Raw genomic sequence first — 23,969 nt, 5'->3', positions numbered from 1 at the left:
CACTGCAGCGGCGAGCCGGCAGCCCCGCGGCGTGCCTCGCGGAGTTCTTCGACGCGGCGGAGATGGAGAGGTCGCTCCACGTTCCTGGTCGGGATGGAGAGGCTCGACTTCGTCCTGTACCACGTCTACGGCCTGACGGAGTCACGAAGACGTACGGGGTGGCGACCGTGTGTGCGTGGACACCGGAGTGGGACGCGCTCCCCGCCGAGGAGCGCGCGCGGCTCAAGTCGCGCCCGGGGTGTCACCACTTCGCGGTGCAGGACGCGACCGGGTGCTACAGGACCTCGACGCGACGAAGGAGTCCATGGCCGGCGGGTGGCTGCACACGGGGGACCTCGCCATGCGGCATCCGAACGGGAGCATTCAGGTCAAGGACCGGGCCAAGGACATCATCAGATCCGGCGGCGAGAACGTCAGCTCGATCGAGGTGGAGACACTGCTGTCCAGTCACCCAGCCATGCTCGGATTGCAGGTGCTCGCGCGTGCGTGTTCCTCGCCCGCGCTCCCGCTGCTGCTGCGGCGGCAGTTGCTCGCACGGGCACCCGGATTACGCTGGAGGCCGCACCTGATCGCGCGGCGGTAGTAATGGGGGCGTCGTCGGCGGAGAGTGCGGCCGGGGCGCCGGCGCCGGCGAGGCCGAGCAGCATGTGGCGGAGGTTCTCGTGCACCTGGGGCACCGCCGCGTCCTCGTCCTCCCCCGTCGAGGTACTGGAGGATAATGACGGACTCCGGGAGCGCGCGGCCGCCGTGGACGAGCACCGGCACCTTCTTGTGCACGGGGTTGTGGCGCAGCAGCTCGTCGCTCTTGTTCCCAGGTCCTCTCCATGTAGTCGAACTCCAGGCCCTTGAGCCGCAGGGCTAGCTGCACGCGGTGCGTGTACGAGCTCGCCCACAACCCGAACAGCTTCAGCGGCATCCGAACTGGAGCATTCAGTACAAGGACCGGGCCAACGACATCATCATATCCGGCGGCGAGAACGTCAGCTCGATCGAGGTGGAGACACTGCTGTCCAGTCACCTGGCCGTGCTCGGATTGCAGGTGCTCGCGCGTGTTTGTTGCTCACCCGCGCGCTCGCTGCTGCTGCGGCGGCGGCGGCTGCCCGCGCCCGCGCCCGCGCGGCCGTGGCAGCAGTTGCTCGCACGGGCACCCGGATCACGCTGGAGGCCGTGCCGGGTCGTGCTGGAGGCGACGCGCGGGCTGCGCTACCTCCACCACGACTGCACGCCCTAACCTGCAACCTGCAGGGCCAACGGCCAGGAGCGCCCCGTCGCTCTCGCGCTTCGTCGCTCTCGTGTGCCACGGCGAGAGCAGCCCTCCCCCTCGCGCGCAGGCCACCCACAGGCGAGCGCCGCCGCTCCGCTCACGCACAGATCGCCACAGGCGCGCTTGGTCTGACGGAAAAGACGGGAAATAACGTCCGTATGCCTTCAGGGATACGTGGGACCCTTATACACTACCACAGTAGAAAATGTCATGAATGAAAAAGAGATAAAATTATAATAACGGATCTCCGAATAGACTAATTGTAACGGACGTTTGACTCGAAGAATTAAGAAAGCCCTTCTACCGGAATGTCTTGGTGGAGCCTCCCCATCCTTAAAAAGAAACTGGTCAACAGGAAAGGGACAATCGTAATGTACCTAACTAATACAATATGTTCAGTTGTATTAAAAAAATGAAAAGTTTTCAGGAACAGGACGATACAGATCTACCCCTTAAAAAAATCCGATTCGATAGCGGTGGTATTTTTCAGCTGTATGGTGTATTTGATGCTTCACCACTCCCACCCTACCATTAGCTCGTTACCTACAATACCACTTGCTATTAACTATTCATCCTAAAAGCATCACCACATAATTGCTTTTTTTTAATCTATCACTGCATAATTGCTGGTGGCTTTATGAGCTATTTGATTTTTTTCATTGACAAATGAATAGTTGTGAAGATAATTAATAGGAATTTAAAATTGGTATACATGGCAATGCACGGGTACCATGCCGAGCATATACAATACAAATTGTGCATGCCAAGAAGATAGTATTTTTGGCTAATAACACTTGCCTAAACTGATACACGAATTTTATAGTTTAGCAGCAATATAAACAGCCTGTTCGCTTGTTGGTTTCAGCCAGCCCAAACCAGCCAGCTAACAGTATTTTTCTCTCACAACAAACCAGCACCAGTCAGCCCAAACCAGCCCAGAAACCAACCAGCAAACAGACCAAAAATTCACGAATTTTATAGTTTAGCAGCACCAAATTTTGGCCATCTACCAATCAGACCCCTAGTTCTGAAGAGCATATTTGGGTTTGTCATACTTGTCTATAAAAATGCTTTTTAAAAAAAATGCAAACATAAATATGGATTTTGATTTGTTAATTCATTGGCATTTTTAAACTATTCATACATGTGATGGAAAATTTGATTATTCTAGAACTGACAAATGCTTAGTCACAGAAGGTGACAGAAGCAAATTAGAAATCGACTAGCAATTCATTTCCCACACAAATAATTCCTAAAGTAATATGAAATGCAAATTTCAGAACCCCTGCTACTTTTATTATATAGTAAATCATGAGAAACACTTTGGACAGTCGTTGCAAACAAATATATGCAGAAATGAAAGGACATATCTGCAACTACAAAAGTAGTGAATGCTATTCATCAATGATAAAATCTGAATTCATCTTACTGATCATGAAACTATGGGTCCGTTTGGTTTAGCTATGAGCTGTGAAATAGTTGCTATGTGCCGTGAAAAAATTGTTGTAAGCTATGTGTTGTTGATAAGCTCTAAACTATTTGGGTGAAACAAGTATAAAACCTACCCCTCTCTCTATCTCCCTTTAAAGTTCTGTGAAGCAGCTCTCTATTCCACCCATTTCGAAAAGTAGAAAGTCAAAAGCCAAAATACAAGATCCAAGGTGCTTCCAAAATTGTACTGTACGAAAGCAGTTGCTTCTGAAAAGGCACCTTCAGGTTTCACCTATTTGGTTGGCAAGCACTTGAGCTCAACCAAACACAGCCTATATCTCTAGAAAGTATGACATTTGAAGCACCCATGACCCAACGAACTCATTTGTGATGTGCCGCTGCTTTGATACTCCTAGAAATATGCTGACCATGATTCGCAGTTGACGTGCTGTGTAACACCTGCATTTTCCTGGACCAGACCTGTGGCTGTTGAAAATTCTCTCCTGCGAGTACTGTCTTTTCTTTTCAAGTTTAATCTGAAGAATTACATGTACGAGTGGATATCAAACCTTCTATCAGCCAAGAAAAGGAAACAGGAATGAAGCATAAAAAATGAAGAAAAACTAAACCTGGAAACGAGAAATAAGCATAGCACAAGCTTTCGTATTGCTGCTTCTGCTTTTGCTTTCTGCATATTCTCCCATGCAATCATTTTTGCTTCTCTCCATCAATCCTTCTAACAAACAGCAAGCACATCCATCAGCATTTGAAGGAACATGGTAAATTTATCACAGTTTCATTAGCTTCTCAAATCTCTATATTTGATGATTCACGATCCACCAAGGATAAGTAGTAGCTGCAGATTTTACAGAACAGGTGAAACAGGAACTTCCAGCTGCAAATGGTGCTGTATAAAATATGTACTGACATTATCCATGTACCTACTGCTCACTTCAGTTTTCAACTATAAAGGCTCGTTGGAGACCATTATGTTAGCTAAGTACTAGTCCTCATTCTTCAAATTGCATCAGAAAGACCTTTAGAATGAGTACAAATGCAATTCACAAAACTCAACGTCGGTAATAGGAAATAAAGAATTTGAAGATCACCCAAGAAATGAATTACCAACCAGCCCAAAACTGTAGTCAGCCTAACAACTACTTCTGCACTCTATGTGAACAGAACCAGTGACAGACCCAGGATTTTCACTATTTCAGACTTCGATAATAAAAAAAAGCAGGGAAAATTGATGGCATAACACTGTTCTTTTTAACCATTTTATGAATATCTACTGAAATTCATACAAGCTAAAGTGCAACAAGCTGTTCTCACTATTAAGCTGGAAATCTGAAATATTTGGTGCAATTTTCATGACATGTGCATGTGGCGCCCTCGTTCTAAAATACCATGTTGCAATGTTTCAAAAAATCATCACAAAAATCATATACGCAGTACACCTAAACTTAAGTGCAGCTGCAACAATTCAGCTTGAAATTCATCTTTGATGCTGAGATTAAAAAAACAGAAGTGTCACTGTCAGCGCATGATGAACAGTGCCAGGTTGACTGCTTGTCTCTTTTGTTTCTTGGCATCTAGGATGAATTTCAAACTGAATTGTTGTGGCTATACTTAACTTTATGTGTACTACATACATGATTTTTGTGATGATTTTTGAAACATTGCAACATGGTATCTTAGCTAACGAGGGTGCCAGCCCCCCTGAGCACCAAATCTGCACTCTATTAATATAAGGTAAATGGGTCTCTCAAACAAAAACAAAAAGATCACCCAAGAAAATGAATTATAAAATGGCTGTGAGAAGACCAAATTTAAGGCATGCTACACTATATTTCATTTTAGATAATGGAAGAAAATCCTTGGCCTCTGTGTCATCAGCAGGATAACATATTAGAGGACACAATACGTGAATATGTTGCCCAGTTCTATGAAGAGGTCATAAGTATAATACTTTGTGAAGAAAAAAAGTAAGTCTAATAAAAAGATAGTGCATAGAAATAATGGTATGAGTTAGTCTAAGAAAAATATAGTGCATAAAAATAATGGTATGCTTGGACAAGGCCTGTCAAACAACTAAGTTTATCTGAAAAGGATTAACAGTAATAGCAGTCCCTTACTTTGATATACGCTTAACAGTTTGTGTTAATTCTCAGGCAGAAGATTTAGATTCCATAGATTTTTTTCTTCCATTCTATAATATCTGTTGCCTTTTTGCAGAACCTCGGGCCTTGGACCACCTAGTCAGAGTCACCCGATCATCCACCTGTGCATCCCTAATCTCAAAGTTAGAGAAACAACCCTCCAGCTCTTTGACTTGTTGCACCGATAGTTAACAGGAAAATGAACATCTCATGCTGGGAGAAGAGGACCTGCTTATATCAGGGCCTGTTTGTGTTGCCACATCCTTCCTCACAATTACAGGGGCACTGCTAGTGCCAAAGTCTTTTATGCTTTCAATTCGCCCATCTGCACAAGCAGAAAACAATATATTTCAAAAGGATATTAATGCCCCTTGAGAAATTGAGCAAACAAAATAAGGTTGAATGCACTGTGTGCTAAATAACATTACAATGAAGCTGATTATCAATATTTAAGCACTCTACTACCTAGTTCAATAGGGAATTCTGCTACATTAACTGTAGACGAATTCAAGAATCAATGCTTTATCATGAACATTTATTAACAGTAGTCCAATACTAACCAAAACATAAAGAGAATCTATATACTCTTGTAAAGCTAAACCCCACTAGAGGATTTTTCTCTTCATGCAAGGTGTCCACATCATTTCCCACTAAGTGACCCCACTGCATATTCTATCTCTTCATGCAAGGTGACCACATCATTCTCCACTCCACTAAGTCCATGTCATCCCTTATTGCAAGGTGTCCACATCATTTCCCACTAAGTGACCCCACTAGATATTCTATCTCTTCATGCAAGGTGTCCACATCATTCTCCACTAAGTCCATGTCATCCCTTATTAATTACTCCCTCCGGTTCTATAAAGCAAGTCGTTTTGAGGTTGTCTTAAGTCAAACATTTTAAACTTTGACTACAAATAACTTCTTTTGGGTTGAGTTTGAAAATATGAAAGTGATGTAAGTAGATTCATCTCAAAATGTAGTTTCATAAAAGTATATATTGACTATATTTTATAAATATTTTATAGCAAAAAGTTGCAGTCAAAGTCGTTTCTTAAAGACCGTGTCGATGTCCAAAACGACTTGCTTTAGAGAACCGGAGGGAGTACAAAAAATATCCACGTCATCTTTATCATGTGCAATACTTTTAATCTTTAATCTATATATTAACAAGTCATCTACATACCCTATTTGTTTCATCACATATTCCTCTATAATGTAATCAAATTTTCTATTAGTTTTTCTTCTATTAGCTTACCGATTTTTTACCAGATATAATAAAATAACATGCAAGTCAAATTCATATATATACACAATATACAAAATGAAGGGCGGGCCTGGTGCAAGCAGTAGAGTCTTACCGCCTGTGACCGGAAGGTCCCGGGTTTAAGTCGTAGTCTCCTTGCATTGCACAGGCGAGGGTAAGGCTTACCACTGACACACTTCCCCAGACCCCACACAGAGCGGGAGCTCTTTGCACTGGGTACGCCCTTTACACAATATACAAAATACCATATATTAATAATGATATGTATATATGAGAGGACTTGATGCCCTACCGGTGTTGTTGCGCAGGTTATAGGGGTGGAAGAGGGGAGGACGTGGTCTGTACTCTCGACGTCGGCGAGAGCGGCGACTGCTGCTGCAGCCCTTAGAGTTCACGTCGCGCTACAGTAACGCGTGTACTGTTCACGCGAGGGAGAGGGCAGGGACGGCTGGCTCCCAAGGGAAGCCAGCAACTTAATTGTTGCTTTCTACTTAATTCCAATCATCCCCGATTACAAGTATTTATCATTCCCTATAGATGCTATAATTAAGGAACTATATCTATCTCTAAGAAAATACCAAATAAGCGATAAATTGAGCCTCTAAGCCCCTTAACAGACCGGCCCCCTAGCCACTATTGGGCCTACGCCTGGCATAGGGGATGCTGGTCATAACATCTCTCCCCGGCTGCGTAAACAACTCGTCCTCGAGTTGGAAGTCGAGGAAGTGCTTGCGGAACTCGTCAAGAGTCCTCTGGTAGGTATGGCCGCGTCCCCGTATTCGGCAGGCGCGGCATCCTCCTTAATGTAGTCCCCGGACTCCAGGTAGAAGAGCCGCTGACACACATGTCCAGGGACGTAGGGCTCGTCTCAGTTGTAGCATAGTCCTTGGCGACGACGTTCCAGCTGCAACGCCGGTGTAAGGCGGCGAAACGGGGGCGCCGCGGGGGCCACATTGGGCGTAGCGGGGGCCTGCCCCGCCTGGGCCGCCCCGGGTGCGCAGCGCCGGAGGAGGCTGACCCTGACGCGGAGCCGGCACCGGCTGCATGGCAGCCGCACGACGCTCGAACGCCCAGGCATAGTACATGGCCGTCTGGAGGTCCGAAGGGTCGCGCATCTCCACGTCCACCCGGATATGATCCGGAAGGCCACCAACGAAGAGCTCGGCCCGCTGACGCGTGGAGACGTCCCGGGCGTGACATGCCACCGCCTGGAAGCGATCGGTGAACTCCTGCACAGTGGAAACAAACGGACAACTGGCCCAGCTCAGCCAGCCGACTCCCGCGGATCGGAGGGCCGAAGCGCAGACGACACAGCTCCTTGAAGCGCTCCCACGGTGGCATGCCCTCGTCCATGCTCGAGGGCGTAGTACCAAGTCTAGGTCGCCCCCCCGGAGATGATAGGAGACGAGCCAGGTACGGTCGGAGGCAAGCGTGTGCTGACCCCGAAAGAATTGCTCACACTGGTTGAGCCAATTCAGGGGATCAACGAAGCCGTCGTATGTGGCGAACTCCAACTTGTAAAACTTGGGCGGCGGAGGGTCCTGTGCGGCGGCCGAGGGCGCCGCGCTCGTGCTGTCCAGCGAGGGCGACGCGGCGGAGAGCGTCGGCATCAGGCTGCCGTCGTGGAACAGGGGGTCGTCCACCCCGCCGTAGAGGACGCCCGGAGCCGGGGCGTCGCCAGGCGCCATGATAGCCCCGATGGTCGGGAGCGGCGGTAGGTGCGACTGGGGACTGGGCGCCGTGTAGATGGGTTTCGACGAACCGGCGATCCAAGCCGGAAGCAGTGACGGCGACGGCGGGAACTTGATCTGTTGGATGGGAACGCCCTGGGACGGCGGCGGCGCGGCTGGGAACAAGGTCGTCGCAGTCCCGTCGTAGGGCATCCCATACTGGTACGAGATGACCGGCGCCGTGGTCGCGGCCGAGGGCGGCGGCGGTAGGGGTAGCTGCTGTTGGTGTGGCGGCGGAGGAGGTGGCAGCTGGGGCTGCGGTTGGGGCGCATAGGGCCCGACGAGGAAGGTCCTGATGCCCGCCACGGCCTGCCCTAATTCTAGGATTGCGGTCGTCATCTGCTCCGGGGTGAGGACGAGGGCGGACGGCGCCGGGGCAGAGGGCGCAAGCGCCCCTGAGGACGCCAGCGCGCCCAATGCGGGCGTGCCTGCTGTGTGGGGCAGCAGCGCCGACGAAGATGCTGGTGGCGGCGGGTGGGTGTGCGGCGGCGGCGGGTGGGAAGAACTCGGTAAAGGGCTGGACATGATCGAATCAGAGATCTTTGATACCAGATTGATAGGACTTGATGCCCTACCGGTGTTGCTGCGCAGGTTATAGGGGTGGAAGAGGGGTGGAAGAGGGGAGGACGTGGTCTGTACTCTCGACGTCAGCGAGGGGCCGTGGCGGCGAGAGCGGCGGCTGCTGCTGCAGCCCTAGAGTTCACGTCGCGCTTACAGTAACGGGGTACTGTTCACAGCGAGGGAGGGCAGGGACGGCTGGCTCCCAAGGGAAGCCAGCAACTTAATTGTTGCTTTCTGCTTAATTCCAATCATCCCCGATTACAAGTATTTATCCTTCCTATAGATGCTATAATTAAGGAACTATATCTATCTCTAAGAAAATACCAAATAAGCGATAAATTGGGCCTCTAAGCCCCTTAACAGACCAGGCCCCCTAGCCACTATTGGGCCTGCACCTGGCATAGGGGATGCCGGTCATAACAATATAACAGATTTATTTTTAAGAAAATCCCGCGACAACGCGCGGGGTATGCTTCTAGTATATATATAATGCTTGAGCACATTAAGCCTGTACCTTGTACTGATTCATGGACCCATCAGCACCAACACCAACAATAAGGTTGGTCGGTTTGTCCATATTCATGTAGAAATTTCCTGAGCTTCACTTGTAACTGTTATTTCACCTGTAAACCTAGCATATATTGCAGAACTAGGACAGCAATTCTGTTCCTCCATGAACAATAGCAGACGGGAGCAGTCAGCAGTGTTTCCGTTTTGTAATAAGCCATCAATCAAAATCTTCCAAACAATCTCATCACAGTTGTATTCCTTTGACAATATGTCACCAAAAATGCTTTGAGCAGTATGAAAGCTTCCCTCCTCACAAAGAGCACAAATAATAACCCTATAAGATTCTAAACGTGGTAAATAGCCTCTTTCCACCATTGAATCAAGAAACCTTAAAGCTTATTTTAGCAATTTCATTCTGTAGCAACATTCTATCATACAAGTATATACATCCTCACTTGGGGTCAAGTTAGCACTCTGCATCCCTACGAGAAAACTTTTTGCTTCCTCCAATCTGTTAACTTTGCACAAACATCTAATAAAACAATCATAAATATAGCTGGATGAGGTGACTGAAGCTTAATCACCTCCTCGAAAAGCTCCTCGAGAACTTTCATGTCAACTATTTTCCATACACTAATAGAATTGGCAACTAAGTCATGGTAGGAATTTTTCTTTAGTAGCAGTCCAAGGAGAACTGTGTAAGGAGGTGCTACTCGAAAGGCCCCCGCGTCGCCCCCACGCAGGCGACACAGGAGGCGACCCAAACCCTAGCCGCCTCTCTTCCTTCCCTCCCTCTCTCCAGCCGCGCCGTCGCCGGAGCAGGCCGCCGGCATGGCCGTGCAGCTTGCCGGGAGGGCGGCGGTGAGGCTCTTCTTCGCGGTGGAAGCTGCAACGGTCAGGGATGAGCTCGCGTGCGGCGTCCTGGGGCACGGCGAGGTCGCTGAGGCTGGTGGCGACGCCGGCGTCTTCAGCGGCGGTCTGGGGCAGTCTCCTCGCTTTGGCATCCAGATCCGGCGGTCCAAGGACCGGATTCGCGCGGATCTCCGGCAGGCCACGCCTGGGCGGGCGCTGGGCGACGGTGGCGGCGACTCCTGTCCAAGACGTCGGGTAGTCGCCGGATCCGCGGGTACGGCGCCCGTGGTGGCGAGGCGCTACGTCCAGGGGCATGAGCGGTGGCGGCTACGTTGGCCTGGGGCGGGTCTCTTCCTGTTGTTGGCGGCGTGCGTAGTAGCGGGACGGCGGGGCGTGCCCTCGCGCGAGCCGCTTAGGGATCGACGGGGCCACCTGCTGCGGCTGCGGTGGCGCTGGCCAGTGCCCGTGCAGGCGCCGGGCGGTGGCGGGGGCTCCTTCCTCCGCTTCCCCATTTCCTCCTCGACCATGGCGTGGAGGCGGCGGCGCCAGCCGGGGACACTGGGTCTGGCGCCCTGACGGCCAGATCCGGTGCCCCCAGGGCAGGGGGCGGCGCCCGTGGTGGGGCATGCGCCTGACGGTGGCTGGCGGAGGTCGGCAGCGTCGACGGCGGGTGCTTGAGCCGGCGACGACAGCTAGCGACGGCTTTGGCGTGCGGCAGGGTGACGCGCGTGGCAGGGTAAGTCCAGCTCTGCATGTTGCCCGGTCGGAGGGGGTGGCGGCCGACGCAGCTGTGCGGCTGCTGTGATCAGCCGGCGCGTCGATGCCCCTCTAGAGGGGCTTCTGCGGGATGGCAGTGACGACGACGGTGGCGACAGCTAGAGTCCGGCATCTTGGCTCGACGTATGTGCTAGGGACACCTCGGGCGAAAGCCTTGGCGACAACGACGCCTGTGGGCGTCGATTTCCTTGTTGGGGGCGTCGTGTTCTCGTGCCCCCAGCCATGTCTTCCACGGGTGGAAACCCGGTCCATTCCTGGACAAGCGACGGCGGCGCAATCGGCGTCGTACCCTTCCTGAAGGCGTCACTGTGGAAATTCGTCTCGGCCGTGATGTCTCCTTCGGCGGATGTCCTCCGCCTCTCGGCGCCCGGTTGACGCGAGACGGCGAGTTCTGCATCGTGAAGTCAGAGCTGCTGCATCAGGGGATGTAGCTCGGCGACGATGACGCGGGTCGAACCCTCCTTCTCCGACGGCTGGGTTTCAGCTTTAGAGGCTCGGCAATCGCCGCGGGCGGGGCGTGGGATCAAGGCAGGAAGTCGGAGCTGCTCTTCGCGAAGCCGTTGAGCTCGACAACGATGACCTGTTGCAGCCTCCTGCTTCGGGTCCGTTGGTCTGACATCTTAGGATGGGTTCGTCGGTGTTTTGCCATGGGAAGTCGTAGCTGCTGGCTGCTTTGCAACCATGCTCGGCAACGATGACTCATGATAGTGTATACTCTACCGCGTTGCGTGGGTGAGCTAACCTTTCGTGGTGTTTGGCGCCACGCTTGGCTACCTTTGCATGTATATAAACTTCATTCGTCTTGAATGAAAGGCAGAGCTCCTGCCATTGTTTCAAAAAAAAAAAAAACTGTGTAAGACTCATCATTTGGCCTGCATCCATTATCAACCATGTTCTTAAAAGATGAAAATGCTTGACCGACTAGTCCAAGATTTGCATATCCTTTAATCAATGTGTTATATGTAGCTAAATTAGGTCGAACACCATGATCGATCATCTGAACCATCATGGATTCAGCATCCTCCATCCTTCCTTCTTGACAATAGGAGCGTATAAATACTGTATAAGTGATGACATCAGGCTTAACACCTGCAGCAGCCATCCTATCAGATATCAATTTTGGAGAATCAGACCCAAACTCCCTGACATGCTTATCAATTAGAATGGTAAATGGTACGGCGTTGGCTTGTACTCCATTCTTAATCATCCAACAGCGATATTGCATCTGACAGCTTATTTTCCCTGCATAGTCCATCAATAAGCGAACTGTATGTGTGGGTGTCTGGCACAAACCCTTCTGTGACCATTTTCTGCATCAGATTATGAGCACCATCAAAGTTCCCCGCCCTGCACAATGCATCTATCATACTGGTGTAGACAACCTGATTCACCTTAATTCCCTCCTGAACAAGAGACCCGAGAAACTGCTGAGCTTCCTCAATTCTCCCACGTTTGCACAAAGCATCGATCAGCACTAAGCAAGTCCACTCATTAGGGACCAGCCCACTTGCCTCCATTGAATAAAGCAGCATAAAAAGCATGTTCCAAGTGCCCCTCGTTGCACTGCCCCTGAATTAAGGTTGTGTATGTCACCACATTTGGAGCTAAACCTGCCTCAACCATCCGACTGTATAGTACCATGGCCCTCTCTACTTTCCCCAACTTGCAAAACCCACATATCAGCTCAGTATATGTGCCGACGTTCGGCAAGCACCCTTTACTCTGCATCCCCTTGAAGACATCATCTGCGAGCTCCAAGTCCCCAGTACTGCAGTAGCCATCGATCAAAGCATTGTGTACAGCAACATTCGGCACAAATCCCTTCTCCATTGCCTCTGTGAGCAGCGCAACTGCCTCTCCAGCTCGTCCTGCCCCACATAACCCGTGCACCATTGTGCTGTAGACGTGCAAATCAGGGGCACAGCCATCAGGCTGCATCCCAGCAAAAACCGCCATCGCCTCGCGCACCATCCCAGCGCCACATAGCCCCTGGAGCAGGGCCGCGTATGTGAAAGGGGTGCGCGCGCACCCCTGCAGTGGCATTAGCAAGAACAATCGGCAGGCATGCGCGAGGCCGGCGCGTGCCAAAGTGTTTTATGCTTTCAATTCACGCATCCGCACAAGCAGAATACAATATTTCAAAAGGATAATAATGCCCCTTGAGAAATTGAGCAAACAAAATAAGGTTGAATGCACTGTGTGCTATATAACATTAGAATGAAGCTGACTATCAATATTTAAGCCCTCTAAAACTACCAAGTTCAATAGGGAATTCCGCTACATTAACTGTAGACGAATTCAAGAATCAATGCTTTATCATGAACATTTATTAACAGTAGTCCAATGCTAACAAAAACATAAAGAAAGAATATATATAATGCTTGAGCACATTAGTCATGTACCTTGTACTGATTGATGGACCCATCAACACCAACACTAAGGTTGGTCGGTTTGTCCATATTCATGTAGCAATTTCCTGAGCTTCACTTGCAACTGTTATTTCACTTGTCAGCCTAGCATATATTGCAGAAGTAGGACGACAATTCTGTTCCTCCATGAACGATAGCAGACGGGAGCAGTCAGCAGTGTTTCCGTTTTGTAAGAAGCCATCAATCAAAATCTTCCAAACAATCTCATCACAGTTGTATTCCTTTGACAACATGTCACCAAAAATGCTTTTAGCAGTATGAAAGCTTCCCTCCTCACAAAGAGCACAAATAATATACCTATAAGATTCTAAACGTGGTAAATAGCCTCTTTCCACCATTGAATCAAGAAACCTTAAAGCTTCTTTTAGCAATTTCATTCCGTAGCAACATTCTATCATACAAGTATATACATCCTCACTTGGGGTCAAGTCAGCACTCTGCGTCCCTACGAGAAAACTTTTTGCTTCCTCCAATCTATCAACTTTGCACAAACACCTAATAAAACAATCATAAATATAGCTGGCTGAGGTGCACTGAAGCTTAATCACCTCCTCCAAAAGTTCCTTGAGAACTTTCATGTCAACTGTTTTCCATACATTAATAGAATTGGAAACTAAGTCATGGAAGGAATTTTTCTTTAGTAGCAGTCCAAGGAGAACTGTGTAAGACTCGTCATTTGGCTTGCATCCATTATCAACCATGTTCTTAAAAGATGAAAATGCTTGACTGATTAGTCCAAGATTTGCATATCCTTTAATCAATGTGTTATATGTGGCTAAATTAGGGCGAACACCATGATCGATCATCTGAACCATCATGGATTCAGCATCTTCCATCCTTCCCTCTTGACAATAGGAGCGTATAAATACTGTATAAGTGACAACGTCAGGCTTAACACCTGCCACAGCCATCCTACCAGATATCATTTTGGAGGAATCAGACCCAAACTTCCTGACATGCTTATCAATTAGAATGGTAAATGGTACGGCATTGGCTTGTACTCCATTCTCAATCATATCATCCAACAGCGATATTGCTTCTGACAGCTTATTTTCCCTGCACATAAAGCCTCGGACGAGATGTCGATTCTCCGTCTCGCTCGAAGCCGGCTCAGCAACGACCCGTCGCTTCCGCCTCGGCCAGTATCCCCGACAGCGTGTCGTGTTCCATTAATGCGCCAACCACTCCCGCAATATCAGCCGGACGACAGCTCGACACTGTGGAGCGGTCGACAAGATGGGAAGTCACGTCTACGCCATACCGTCCTGGACCGGGCACGGCGGGGATTACCGGCCATTGTGCTCTGGTGCTGTGCCCACGATCAGCGCCTGCACTACACTGTGCCACCTAACCCCCACCCCAGAGACAACGCGGCATGGGGGGTCAAGTCCGGGACACCATAGCCTCAGAATCAGCGTATGTCACCAACTACTCCCTCCAAGCCTCGGCAATCCACTTCAGGGTCTCGGCAACTCCGGGATTCACGTCTACCGAGCCTCCCACGATGGCCCGGTCTCGGCACCAACTGAGCCTCGGCTTCCCGCACAGTCAACACACGATGACCAACACGCCGACTTCCGCACCCGCTTCGAGATAGCACTGGAGCTTCCATGACGCACAGGATCGGATGTGACCAGCGCGTCGCCCCAGTACTTCAAGGACGGACCACACCGTCGGCCACGCCGCCGCAGGAACAGGCTACAGGGCTTGGACACGCCGCCTCCGTCCGCACGACGCCGTGTAACTAGCGAATGTATTACCCTTGTCCCCCCTCCAACTATAAAAGGGAGGGACCAGGGCAGTTTTGAGGGGGGACACGGGCGATTAGACCTAGACTCGCGCAAACACACTCACTCAATTCACGCACACTCTCCCGCGGCCTGAGAGAAACGTCTCAAGCAGCCTGCACCGCTCTACGCCGAGACCTAGGACTAGCTCACTCTCTCACCCAGCTTGTAACCCCCTACTACAAGCACTTCGGTGCAAGGAATACAAGATCGATCTCTCAGACTGGACGTAGGGCATCGATTGCCTGAACCAGTATAAACCTTGTGTCTCTTTGCATCACCATCCGAGATTGGGTACATGCAGTACAAATTTACCAGTTGGTTTAGGACCCCTCGGTCCGAAACACCGACAGTTGGCGCTAGGTAGGGGACTCTGCGTGTCAGCTTCGTCATCCCAACAAGTTCTGGATGGCAGACCCCATACGACCACTGCGTCTCGGCATGGTGGTCTGGTTTGGGAGCCTAGAGTTCATGTCTCTAGGGCACGAGTACGACATGGTACTCCTCACACCCTGAGCCCCGCCTACCGACGACGACGTCACGCACCCATAGCCCAGGCGCAGGAGGCGCCCGGGCGGCCGCTCTCGTTGTGCTCGCCAGGCGCGACGTGAGTGGGGCCATGCCGACACCACGCGAACCCAGGACGACACGCCGTGCTCTGCCGGTATCCCGTGCCCAGCTGTTGGCACAAGGTCCCTGGTTGGGGACCTGCCTGGCCTGAGCCTGGACAAAGGAGAGACACCGATGGCGTGTGGCAACACCTCGTCACCGAGCTCTGCTCCGCTACATCCTGAGGCGCCGGCTCCAGCAAAGCGGAATCCGGCAATGGCACCATCTCCATGCCCCTTCGGGTTGAGAAATGCTGCTGCCTCCTATGCTTATGCCTACGCTTCCATTCACGTGGAGCCCTCAGGACACCACCAACGCTTCGCCCTCGACTTCGGTACCGTGACTTCGACTCACTCCCACGCCAACTCCTCGAAGGAGGACGAGGCATGGGCCGGAGTGGATTTCTCCGGACTTCGCGACCCTGAAGCCATGCGTTGCTTCCTGGCCGCGAGTGACTATTGCTTTGGCTACTCCGACTCTGACGACGAAGGTACTTATGATCCCACTCGTGAGTACTTCCACGTCGGACTTGGGATGCCAAGCACGGGCGATGAGGACGAGGGGGTAGGCAACCGTACTCCGCTTCATCAGGGAACGGGCGATGCCACGCCCTCATGCATTGTCCCGCCGGCAGCACAGAACGAGAACCATGCCCTCGGACAACTTCGACGCCCAGACCTAGAGCAGCTCCGTGAGCTTCAGGCCAAGGTCGAGCAAGATCGACTCCTTCTGCAACAGCTCCAAAACACTCTCGAGCAGGAGCAGCAGGGCCACGGTGACGGTGGAGGAGCCCGGTGGTAGGCTTGCGACGTGCACCACCGCATCAACGACGACGAAGGGGACGACCGTCCCCCAATCTTCAATCGCGCTAGCCAGAATGTCGCGGCTGCGGCGATGCTAGTGCGCGCGATGCCCGAGCCCTCTACCACGGAAGGGCGACGGGTTCACGGCGAGCTCCAAGATCTCCTCGAGACCGCCGCAGTGCAGCAGGCTGAGAGTTCCGCCTCCCAGTGGCATGGAGCCACCTTGGACCTCCCCTCGACACCGCATCGGTAGGATAGGGAGGCCTCGGTTCGTCCCGAGCCCGCTCAGGCACCGACAATCAATAGGGTCCCCTCGGTCCACGACTGCCTCGACAACCGACATGAGGCGTAGGGTGACCACGAGGTGGTCAGCCGACGATGGCGCCACGACAGTGAGGGGCCCGCTCGAGGCTACCATCCGCATCGGGGCAGCCGCTACGATAGTGAGGAGGACCGTAGTCCCTCTCCCAAACCGCCTGGCCCCCGTGTCTTTAGCAGGGCCATCCGCAGCGCTCAGTTTCTAGCCCGGTTTCGCCAACCGGCCAACCTCACAAAGTATAGCGGCGAGACCAATCCCGAGCTCTGGCTTGCCGATTACCGCCTAGCTTGTTAGCTAGGCAGCGCGAACGATGACCTACTCATCATCCGCAACCTCCCCTTGCTCTTATCAGACTCATCGCGAGCCTGGCTCGAACACCTTCCTCCCTCACAGATCCACGACTGGCGCGACTTGGTTAGGGTCTTTGTCAGGAACTTCTAGGGCACATACGTGCGCCCTGGAAACTCCTGGGACCTTAAGAGCTATCGCTAGAAACCGAACGAGTCTCTCCGAGACTTCATCCGACGCTTCTCCAAACAGTGCACCAAGTTGCCCAGCGTTGGTGACTCGGAAATCGTCCAAGCTTTCCTCTCTGGCACCACCTACCGAGACTTGGTCCGAGAGTTAGGCCAGAACGTGTCGCGATCAGCTGCCGCGCTCCTCGACATTGCCACCAACTTTGCCTCAGGCGAAGAGGCTGTTGGAGCCATCTTCCTCGACAACGATGCCAAGGGGAAGCGGAGGGACGAGGCCACCGAGGCCTCGGCTCCCTGCCTCTCTAGGAAAAAGAAAAAGGGTCGCCAGGGGAAGCAGGAGATGCTCAAGGCTAATCTAGTTGCGGCCGCGGAGCGCAAGAATCCCCGAGGCCCTAGGGGCCCCGAGCTCTTTGACGACATGCTAAAGAAGCCCTGCCCTTATCACCAGGGCCCAGTGAGGCACGCCCTCGAGGATTGCACCATGCTCCAACGTTATTACACCAAGCTCGGGCTCCCCGACGACGATACCAAGAAGAAGGGTGCCAACGACTAGGACGACGACAAGGACGAAGGGTTCCCCGAGGTGCACAACGCCTTCATGATCTTTGGCGGACCCTCGGCGTGCCTTATGGCGCGCCAGCGAAAGAGGGAACACCGAGAGGTCTTCTTGGTTAAGGTAGCCACTCCCCAACTTTGACTGGTCTCGAGAAGCAATCACCTTTGATCAAGATGACCACCCCGACCATGTCCTGAATCCCGAGCAGTACCCACTCGTTGTCGACCCAATCATCGGCAACACCCGACTCACCAAGGTGTTGATGGACGGAGGCAATGGCCTCAACATCCTCTATGCCAACACCTTGGAGCTCCTAGAGATCGACCGGTCATGGCTCCAAGGTGACGCCACACCTTTCCACGGCATCGTGCTGGGGAAGCACACGTGACCCCTCGGGCGCATCGACCTTCCCATTTGCTTCGGCACCCCCTCCAACTACCGCAAGGAGGTCCTTACCTTCGAGGTGGTTGGGTTCAAAGGAACCTACCATGCCGTCTTGGGGCGGCCGTGCTACGCCAAGTTCATGGCGGTCCCCAACTACACCTACCTCAAGCTCAAGATGCCGGGTCCCAGCGGCATCATCATGATTAAGTCGATGTATGAACATGCATACGACTACGACGTCGAGTGCATCGAGTATGCCGAGGCTCTTGTGGAGGCCGAGACCCTCATCGTCGACCTTGACCGACTCGGCAGCCACCTGCCCGAGCCCAAGCGTCGAGCCAGGACTTTTGAGCCCACGGAGGCCATCAAACTCGTCCCAGTCGACCCTACGTGCCCCGACGACCGGGCACTGAGGATCAGCGCCACTCTCGACATCAAATAGGAAGCCGTGCTCATCGACTTTCTCCATGCTAATGCCGATATGTTCACGTGGAGTCCCTCGGACATGCTAGGCATACCGAGGGAGGTCGCCGAGCATGCCTTGGACATTCGGGCTAGCTCCAGGCCGGTGAAGCAGCGCCTACGCCAATTCGACAAGGAAAAACGTAGGACCATTGACGAGGAGTTGCAGAAGCTCTTGGCGGCCGGATTCATCAAGGAGGTATCACATCCAGAGTTGTTAGCTAACCCTGTGTTGGTCAAGAAGAAAAATGGGAAGTGAAGGATGTGTCTAGATTACACCGGTTTGAATAAAGCCTGTCCAAAAGTCCCCTTCCCATTACCCTGAATCGATCAAATCGTTGACTCCACTACGGGATGTGAGACTCTGTCTTTCCCTGATGCGTACTCTGGTTCCCATCAATTCAAGATGAAAGAGTCCGACTAGCTCGCGACTTCTTTTATCACACCGTTCGGCATGTACTGTTACGTGACTATGCTTTTTGGCCTCAGAAACGTAGAAGCCACATACCAGCGGTGCATGACCCAGGTTTTTGGCGAGCACATTGGGCGAACCATCGAGGCCTATGTGGACGACATCGTGGTCAAGTCCAGAAAGGCCGGGGATCTCATCGATGACCTGGAGATAGCCTTCAAATGCCTCAGAGAAAAGGGCATCAAGCTCAACCCCGAGAAGTATGTGTTCAGGGTTCCCCGAAGCATGCTCTTAGGGTTCATAGTCTCAGAATGTGGCATCGAGGCCAACCCAGAGAAGGTATCAGCCGTAACCAGCATGGGACCAATCCAAGACCTCAAGGGAGTGTAGAGGGTCATGGGATGCCTTGTGGCCCTGAGCCGCTTCATCTCGTGCCTCGGCGAAAAAGGCTTAACTCTGTACCGCCTCTTGAGAAAATCCGAACGCTTTTCTTGGACCCCCGAGGCCGAAGAAGCCCTCGACAGGCTCAAAGCACTGCTCACCAATCCACCCATCCTGGTATCGCCGGCCAGGGATGAGGCCCTCTTACTCTATGTCGCCGCAACGACCCAAGTGGTCAGCGCTGCCGTAGTGGTAGAGAGGCAGGAAGAAGGGCACGCTCTACCCATCCAACGACCTATTTACTTCATCAGCAAAGTGCTCTCTGAGACCAAAATGTGCTACCCCCATATCCAGAAGCTGGTCTACGCCGTAGTCCTGGCCCGGCGCAAGCTGCGTCACTACTTCGAATTCCACCCAGTGACCGTGGTATCGTCTTTCCCCTTGGGAGAGATAGTCCATAACCGGGAGGCCTCGGGCAGGATAGCCAAGTGGGCCATCGAGCTTATGGGGGAAGCCTTGACTTTTGCGCCTCGGAAAGTGATTAAGTCTTAGGTCTTGGCTGATTTTGTGGCTGAGTGGACCAACACCCAACTGCCACCTGCTCAAATTCAGACAGAATGCTGGACCATGTACTTCGACGGGTCTCTGACGAAGACCGGGGCAGGCGCGGGTCTGCTCTTCATCTCGCCCCTCGGAGTACACATACGCTACATGGTGTGGCTCCACTTCGCCGCCTCCAACAATGCGGCCGAGTACGAGGCCCTCGTCAACGGCTTGCAAGTCGCCATCGAACTTAGGGTACGGCATCTCGACATCCGGGGTGACTCGCAGCTCATCGTCGATCAAGTCATGAAGGAGTCGAACTGCCTCGACCCCAAAATGGAGGCATACTACAAGTTGGTACGTCGCCTAGAAGACAAGTTCGATGGTCTCAAACTCAACCACATCGCGCGGAAGTACAACGAGGCCGCCAATGAACTAGCAAAGATGGCCTCGGCATGGGCTCCGGTCCCCCCGAACGTCTTTGCTAGGGACCTCCATAAACCTTCCATTGACTATGCCTCGGCGGCAGAGGAGGGCCCATCGGTCGAACCCACGGCGGGGCTCGATGCCCCCTTTGCCGCCGAGACTCCTTCGGCCGAGCCTGAGGTCATGGAAGTCGATGTAGAGCCTCCCCAGATCGACTAGGACACGGACTGGCGAGTCCTGTTCCTTGATTGGCTCACTCAAGGAGAGCTTCCTAGTGATAGGACCAAAGCCCGATGGCTTGCGTGGCAAGCCAAAACTTAAGTCCTCTGCAATGGCGAATTATACAGGCAAAGTCCCTCCGGTGTCCTCCAACGATGCATCACCACCGAGGCAGGCCGAGCCCTGCTTTGGGACTTGCACGCAGGGGCCTGCGGGCACCATGCGATGCCTCGGACGCTCGTTGGAAACGCTTTCCACCAAGGGTTCTACTGGCCGATGGTGGTTGCCGACGCCACCAAGCTAGTACGCTCCTATGAGGGATGCCAGTACTATGCTCGGCAGGCGCACCTCCCGGCCCTGGCCCTCCAAACCATCCCCATTACGTGGCCGTTTGCCGTGTGGGGGCTCGACATGGTCGGGCCTCTACAGAGGGCCCCCAGGGGCTACACCCATCTACTCGTAGCAATCGATAAGTTCTCCAAATGGATCGAGGCTCATCTGATCAACCAAATCAAATCCGAGCAAGCAGTGATATTCTTCACTGACATTATCTATAGGTTTGGGGTCCCTAACACCATCATCACCGACAACGGGACACAGTTCACCGGCAAAAAATTCTTGACGTTTTGCGACAACCACCACATCCATGTGGCCTAGTCAGCCGTAGGACACCCAAGGACCAATGGCCAAGTAGAACGTGCCAATGGCATGATCCTACAAGGCCTCAAGCCAAGAATTTATAACCGGTTGAAGAAGTTTGGCAGGAAATGGCTCGCCAAACTCCCATCGGTCATCTGGAGCCTGAGGAACACTCCAAGTCGAGCCACAGGGTTCACACCTTTCTTCCTGGTCTATGGAGCCGAAGCCATCCTCCCCACCGACTTGGAATATGGTTCCCCGAGGCTACAGGACTACAACGAGCAAAGCAACCGCACCACCCACGAGGATGCCCTTGATCAACTGGAGGAAGCCCGAGACGTCGCGCTGCTGCACTTGGCCAAATACCAGCAAGCCCTACGGCGCTATCAGGCCCAACACATTCAAAGCCGAGACTTGAAGGTAGGCGACCTGGTATTGAGGCTGACACAGAGCAACAAGGGCCACCACAAGTTGACCCCACCATGGGAAGGACCGTACATCATCGCCCAAGTGCTGAAGCCCGGGACCTACAAGCTAGCCAATGAGAGGGACGAAATCTTCACCAACGCTTGGAACATAGAACAACTACGTCGCTTTTACCCTTAAATTTCCAAGCATTGTATATATTGTTTCTCGGAATATAATTGAGAAGCGTTCTTTAGTTGTTCTGATTTTTTGAGAAACCCCCCCAAGCCCATCGCGAGTCTCGGCAATACGATAACACTGTAAGGGAGACTCGGCTCTGCCTCTGTAGAACCGAGCCTCCCTCAGGGGCTAGATGGGGGACTCCCCCCTAAGTCCCATGCACCATTTCTTTAAGTTGTTTTTTTGAAAAAAATCCTATGCCAAACTCTCTAGCACGCTCTAACAAATCGGTTGTAAAAAACCCAAGGACCGAAAAAGTCTGTTCCAAGGATGGAATGCCGGTAGAGTCGTGAGACAGCCTACGCCCCCGAGCTACGGCACTCCCTCACCACCTTTCGCCCAAGGGGCGGCTTAGGCTCCAAGGAGGTTTTTTGCAAAAGAAATCTGATCAGACACAATAGAGGGCAGAGGCTCGGAAATACAAGAAAAACGATTAAGAAACATGAGTACGTTAAAAAGAGGCCTCGATGGCCACAAGCATTACGATACAAAGTTAATCCCTATTCTATTTACATGGCCTCTTGGGCCCAGGTCAAGGCTCAGGGCCTCCAGCATCGGCAGACGACGGGTGAAAGGTCCTAATGGCTAGAGGGGGGGTGAATAGCCTAATAAAAATTTCTACAACAACACTTAACCAAATGGTTAGACAATTATGAGGCGAAGCGAGTGTTGCGCTAGCCTACTCAAAATGCAAGCCACCTACCACAATTCTAGTTTAGATAGTGTCAATTCACACAAGAGCAATGACACTACCCTATGTTAGTGTGCTCTCAAAGGCTAACTAAAGAGCCACACCAACCAAGCATGCAAGCTCTCACAACTAGCTACACTAAAGAGCTTGTCAACTAGTTTGCGGTAAAGTAAAGAGAGTGATCAAGAGGGTTATACCACCGTGTAGATGAATGAACCAATCAATCACGAAGATGAATAACAATGATGACCAATCACCTCGGAATCAATGATGAACACAATGATTTTTACCGAGGTTCACTTGCTTGCCGGCAAGCTAGTCCTTGTTGTGGTGATTCACTCACTTGGAGGTTCACGCGCTAATTGGCTTCACATGCCAAACCCTTAATAGGGTGCCGCACAACCAACACAAGATGAGGATCACACAAGCCACGAGCAATCCACTAGAGTACCTTTTGGCGCTCCACCGGGGAAAGGTCAAGAACCCCTCACAATCATCACGATCGGAGCCGGAGACAATCACCACCTCCGCTCGACGATCCTCGCTGCTCCAAGCCGTCTAGGTGGCGGCAACCACCAAGAGTAACAAGCGAAATCCACAGCGAACCACGATCACTAAGTGCCTCTAGATGCAATCACTCAAGCAATGCACTTGGATCACTCCCAATCTCACTATGATGATGAAACAATGATGTAGATGAGTGGGAGTCCTTTGGCTAGGCTCACAAGGTTGCTATGTCAATGAAAATGTGCAAGAGTGCTCCCTTGAGCCAGCCATGGGGCTATAAATAGAGCCCCAATCAAATAGAGCCGTTATACCCCTTCACTAGGCAAAATGCGCTCTGACCGGACGCTCCGGTCATACTGACTGGACGCTGGCCCTCAGCGTCCGGTCGCCCGATGGACGCCACGTGTCACCAGCTTCAAACGTTGTTCGTCAGATTCCAACGGCTACGAAGCTGACCGGACGCTCCGGTCAAAACTGACCGGACGCTGAAGCCCCAGCGTCCGGTCATTTCCAGTAAGCTCCCTGAGGCATGTTTATTCGACCGGACGCGTCCGGTCCACCTTGACCGGACGCAGACCAGCGTCCGGTGCTCAACCCTACCCACTGTGCCGTCTGACAGCTCGACCGGACGTAGCCCTTCAGCGTTCGGTCACTGAGTGACCCAGCGTCCGGTCAGTAGACCGACGCCAGCATCATTTCGATCAACTCCATTTCAACTCTAACTTCTTCACCCTTGCTCAAATGTGCCAATCACCAAGAATTTTGCATCCGACGCAATAGAAAATAGACATTTCATTTTTCCAAAAGCGCACCATGTGCTAACACCCAAACCCATCTCAACCCTGCAAACACCTTGTGCACATGTGTTAGCATATTTTCACAAATATTTTCAAGGGTGTTAGCACTCCACTAGATCCTAAATGCATATGCAATGAGTTAGAGCATCTAGTGGCACTTTGATAACTGCATTCCGATACGAGTTTCACCTCTCTTAATAGTACGGCTATCAAACCTAAATGTGATCACACTCTCTAAGTGTCTTGATCACTTAAAACAAAATAGCTCCTATGGTTTATACCTTTGCCTTGAGCTTTTTGTTTTTCTCTTTCTTCATTTCAAGTTTAAGCCCT

At 51.9% G+C, this 23,969-nt stretch overlaps 2 protein-coding genes and 1 long non-coding RNA gene across 4 annotated transcripts; 1 reads left to right on the top strand and 2 right to left on the bottom strand.

Moving 5' to 3' along the window:
• Positions 1-2,641: 2,641 nt before the first annotated feature.
• LOC136500842 (uncharacterized) lies at positions 2,642-5,107 on the bottom strand. 2 transcript variants are annotated; one of them, XR_010770109.1, is made up of 4 exons: positions 5,083-5,107; positions 4,831-4,986; positions 3,325-3,431; positions 2,642-3,231 (listed from the first exon to the last, which is right to left on the bottom strand). It is a non-coding gene; the product is annotated as an uncharacterized lncRNA (long non-coding RNA). The 2 variants fall into 2 exon arrangements; XR_010770108.1 differs by having other exon boundaries at positions 4,831-4,976.
• Positions 5,108-5,135: 28 nt separating this feature from the next.
• LOC136499980 (pentatricopeptide repeat-containing protein At5g65560-like) lies at positions 5,136-12,633 on the bottom strand (the record flags this gene model as incomplete). The annotated part of the gene is given in 4 exon segments (XM_066495448.1): positions 5,136-5,179; positions 8,927-11,753; positions 11,755-12,086; positions 12,088-12,633. Coding segments are annotated over 3 exon segments (1,287 nt in total), but the record flags the coding sequence as incomplete, so codon positions are not given.
• A 5,420-nt stretch (positions 12,634-18,053) lies between these two features.
• LOC136499979 (uncharacterized) lies at positions 18,054-18,356 on the top strand. The gene has a single exon (XM_066495447.1). It carries the CDS (start codon positions 18,054-18,056, stop codon positions 18,354-18,356), a length of 303 nt encoding a protein of 100 aa, XP_066351544.1.
• The last annotated feature ends 5,613 nt before the right edge of the window (positions 18,357-23,969 follow it).

Source organism: Miscanthus floridulus, chromosome 13 (assembly GCF_019320115.1).
Source record: "Miscanthus floridulus cultivar M001 chromosome 13, ASM1932011v1, whole genome shotgun sequence".
Taxonomy (NCBI): Eukaryota; Viridiplantae; Streptophyta; class Magnoliopsida; order Poales; family Poaceae; genus Miscanthus; species Miscanthus floridulus.
The sequence above is the reverse complement of the archived record's forward strand: the minus strand, read 5'-3'. Positions and strand labels throughout refer to the sequence as shown.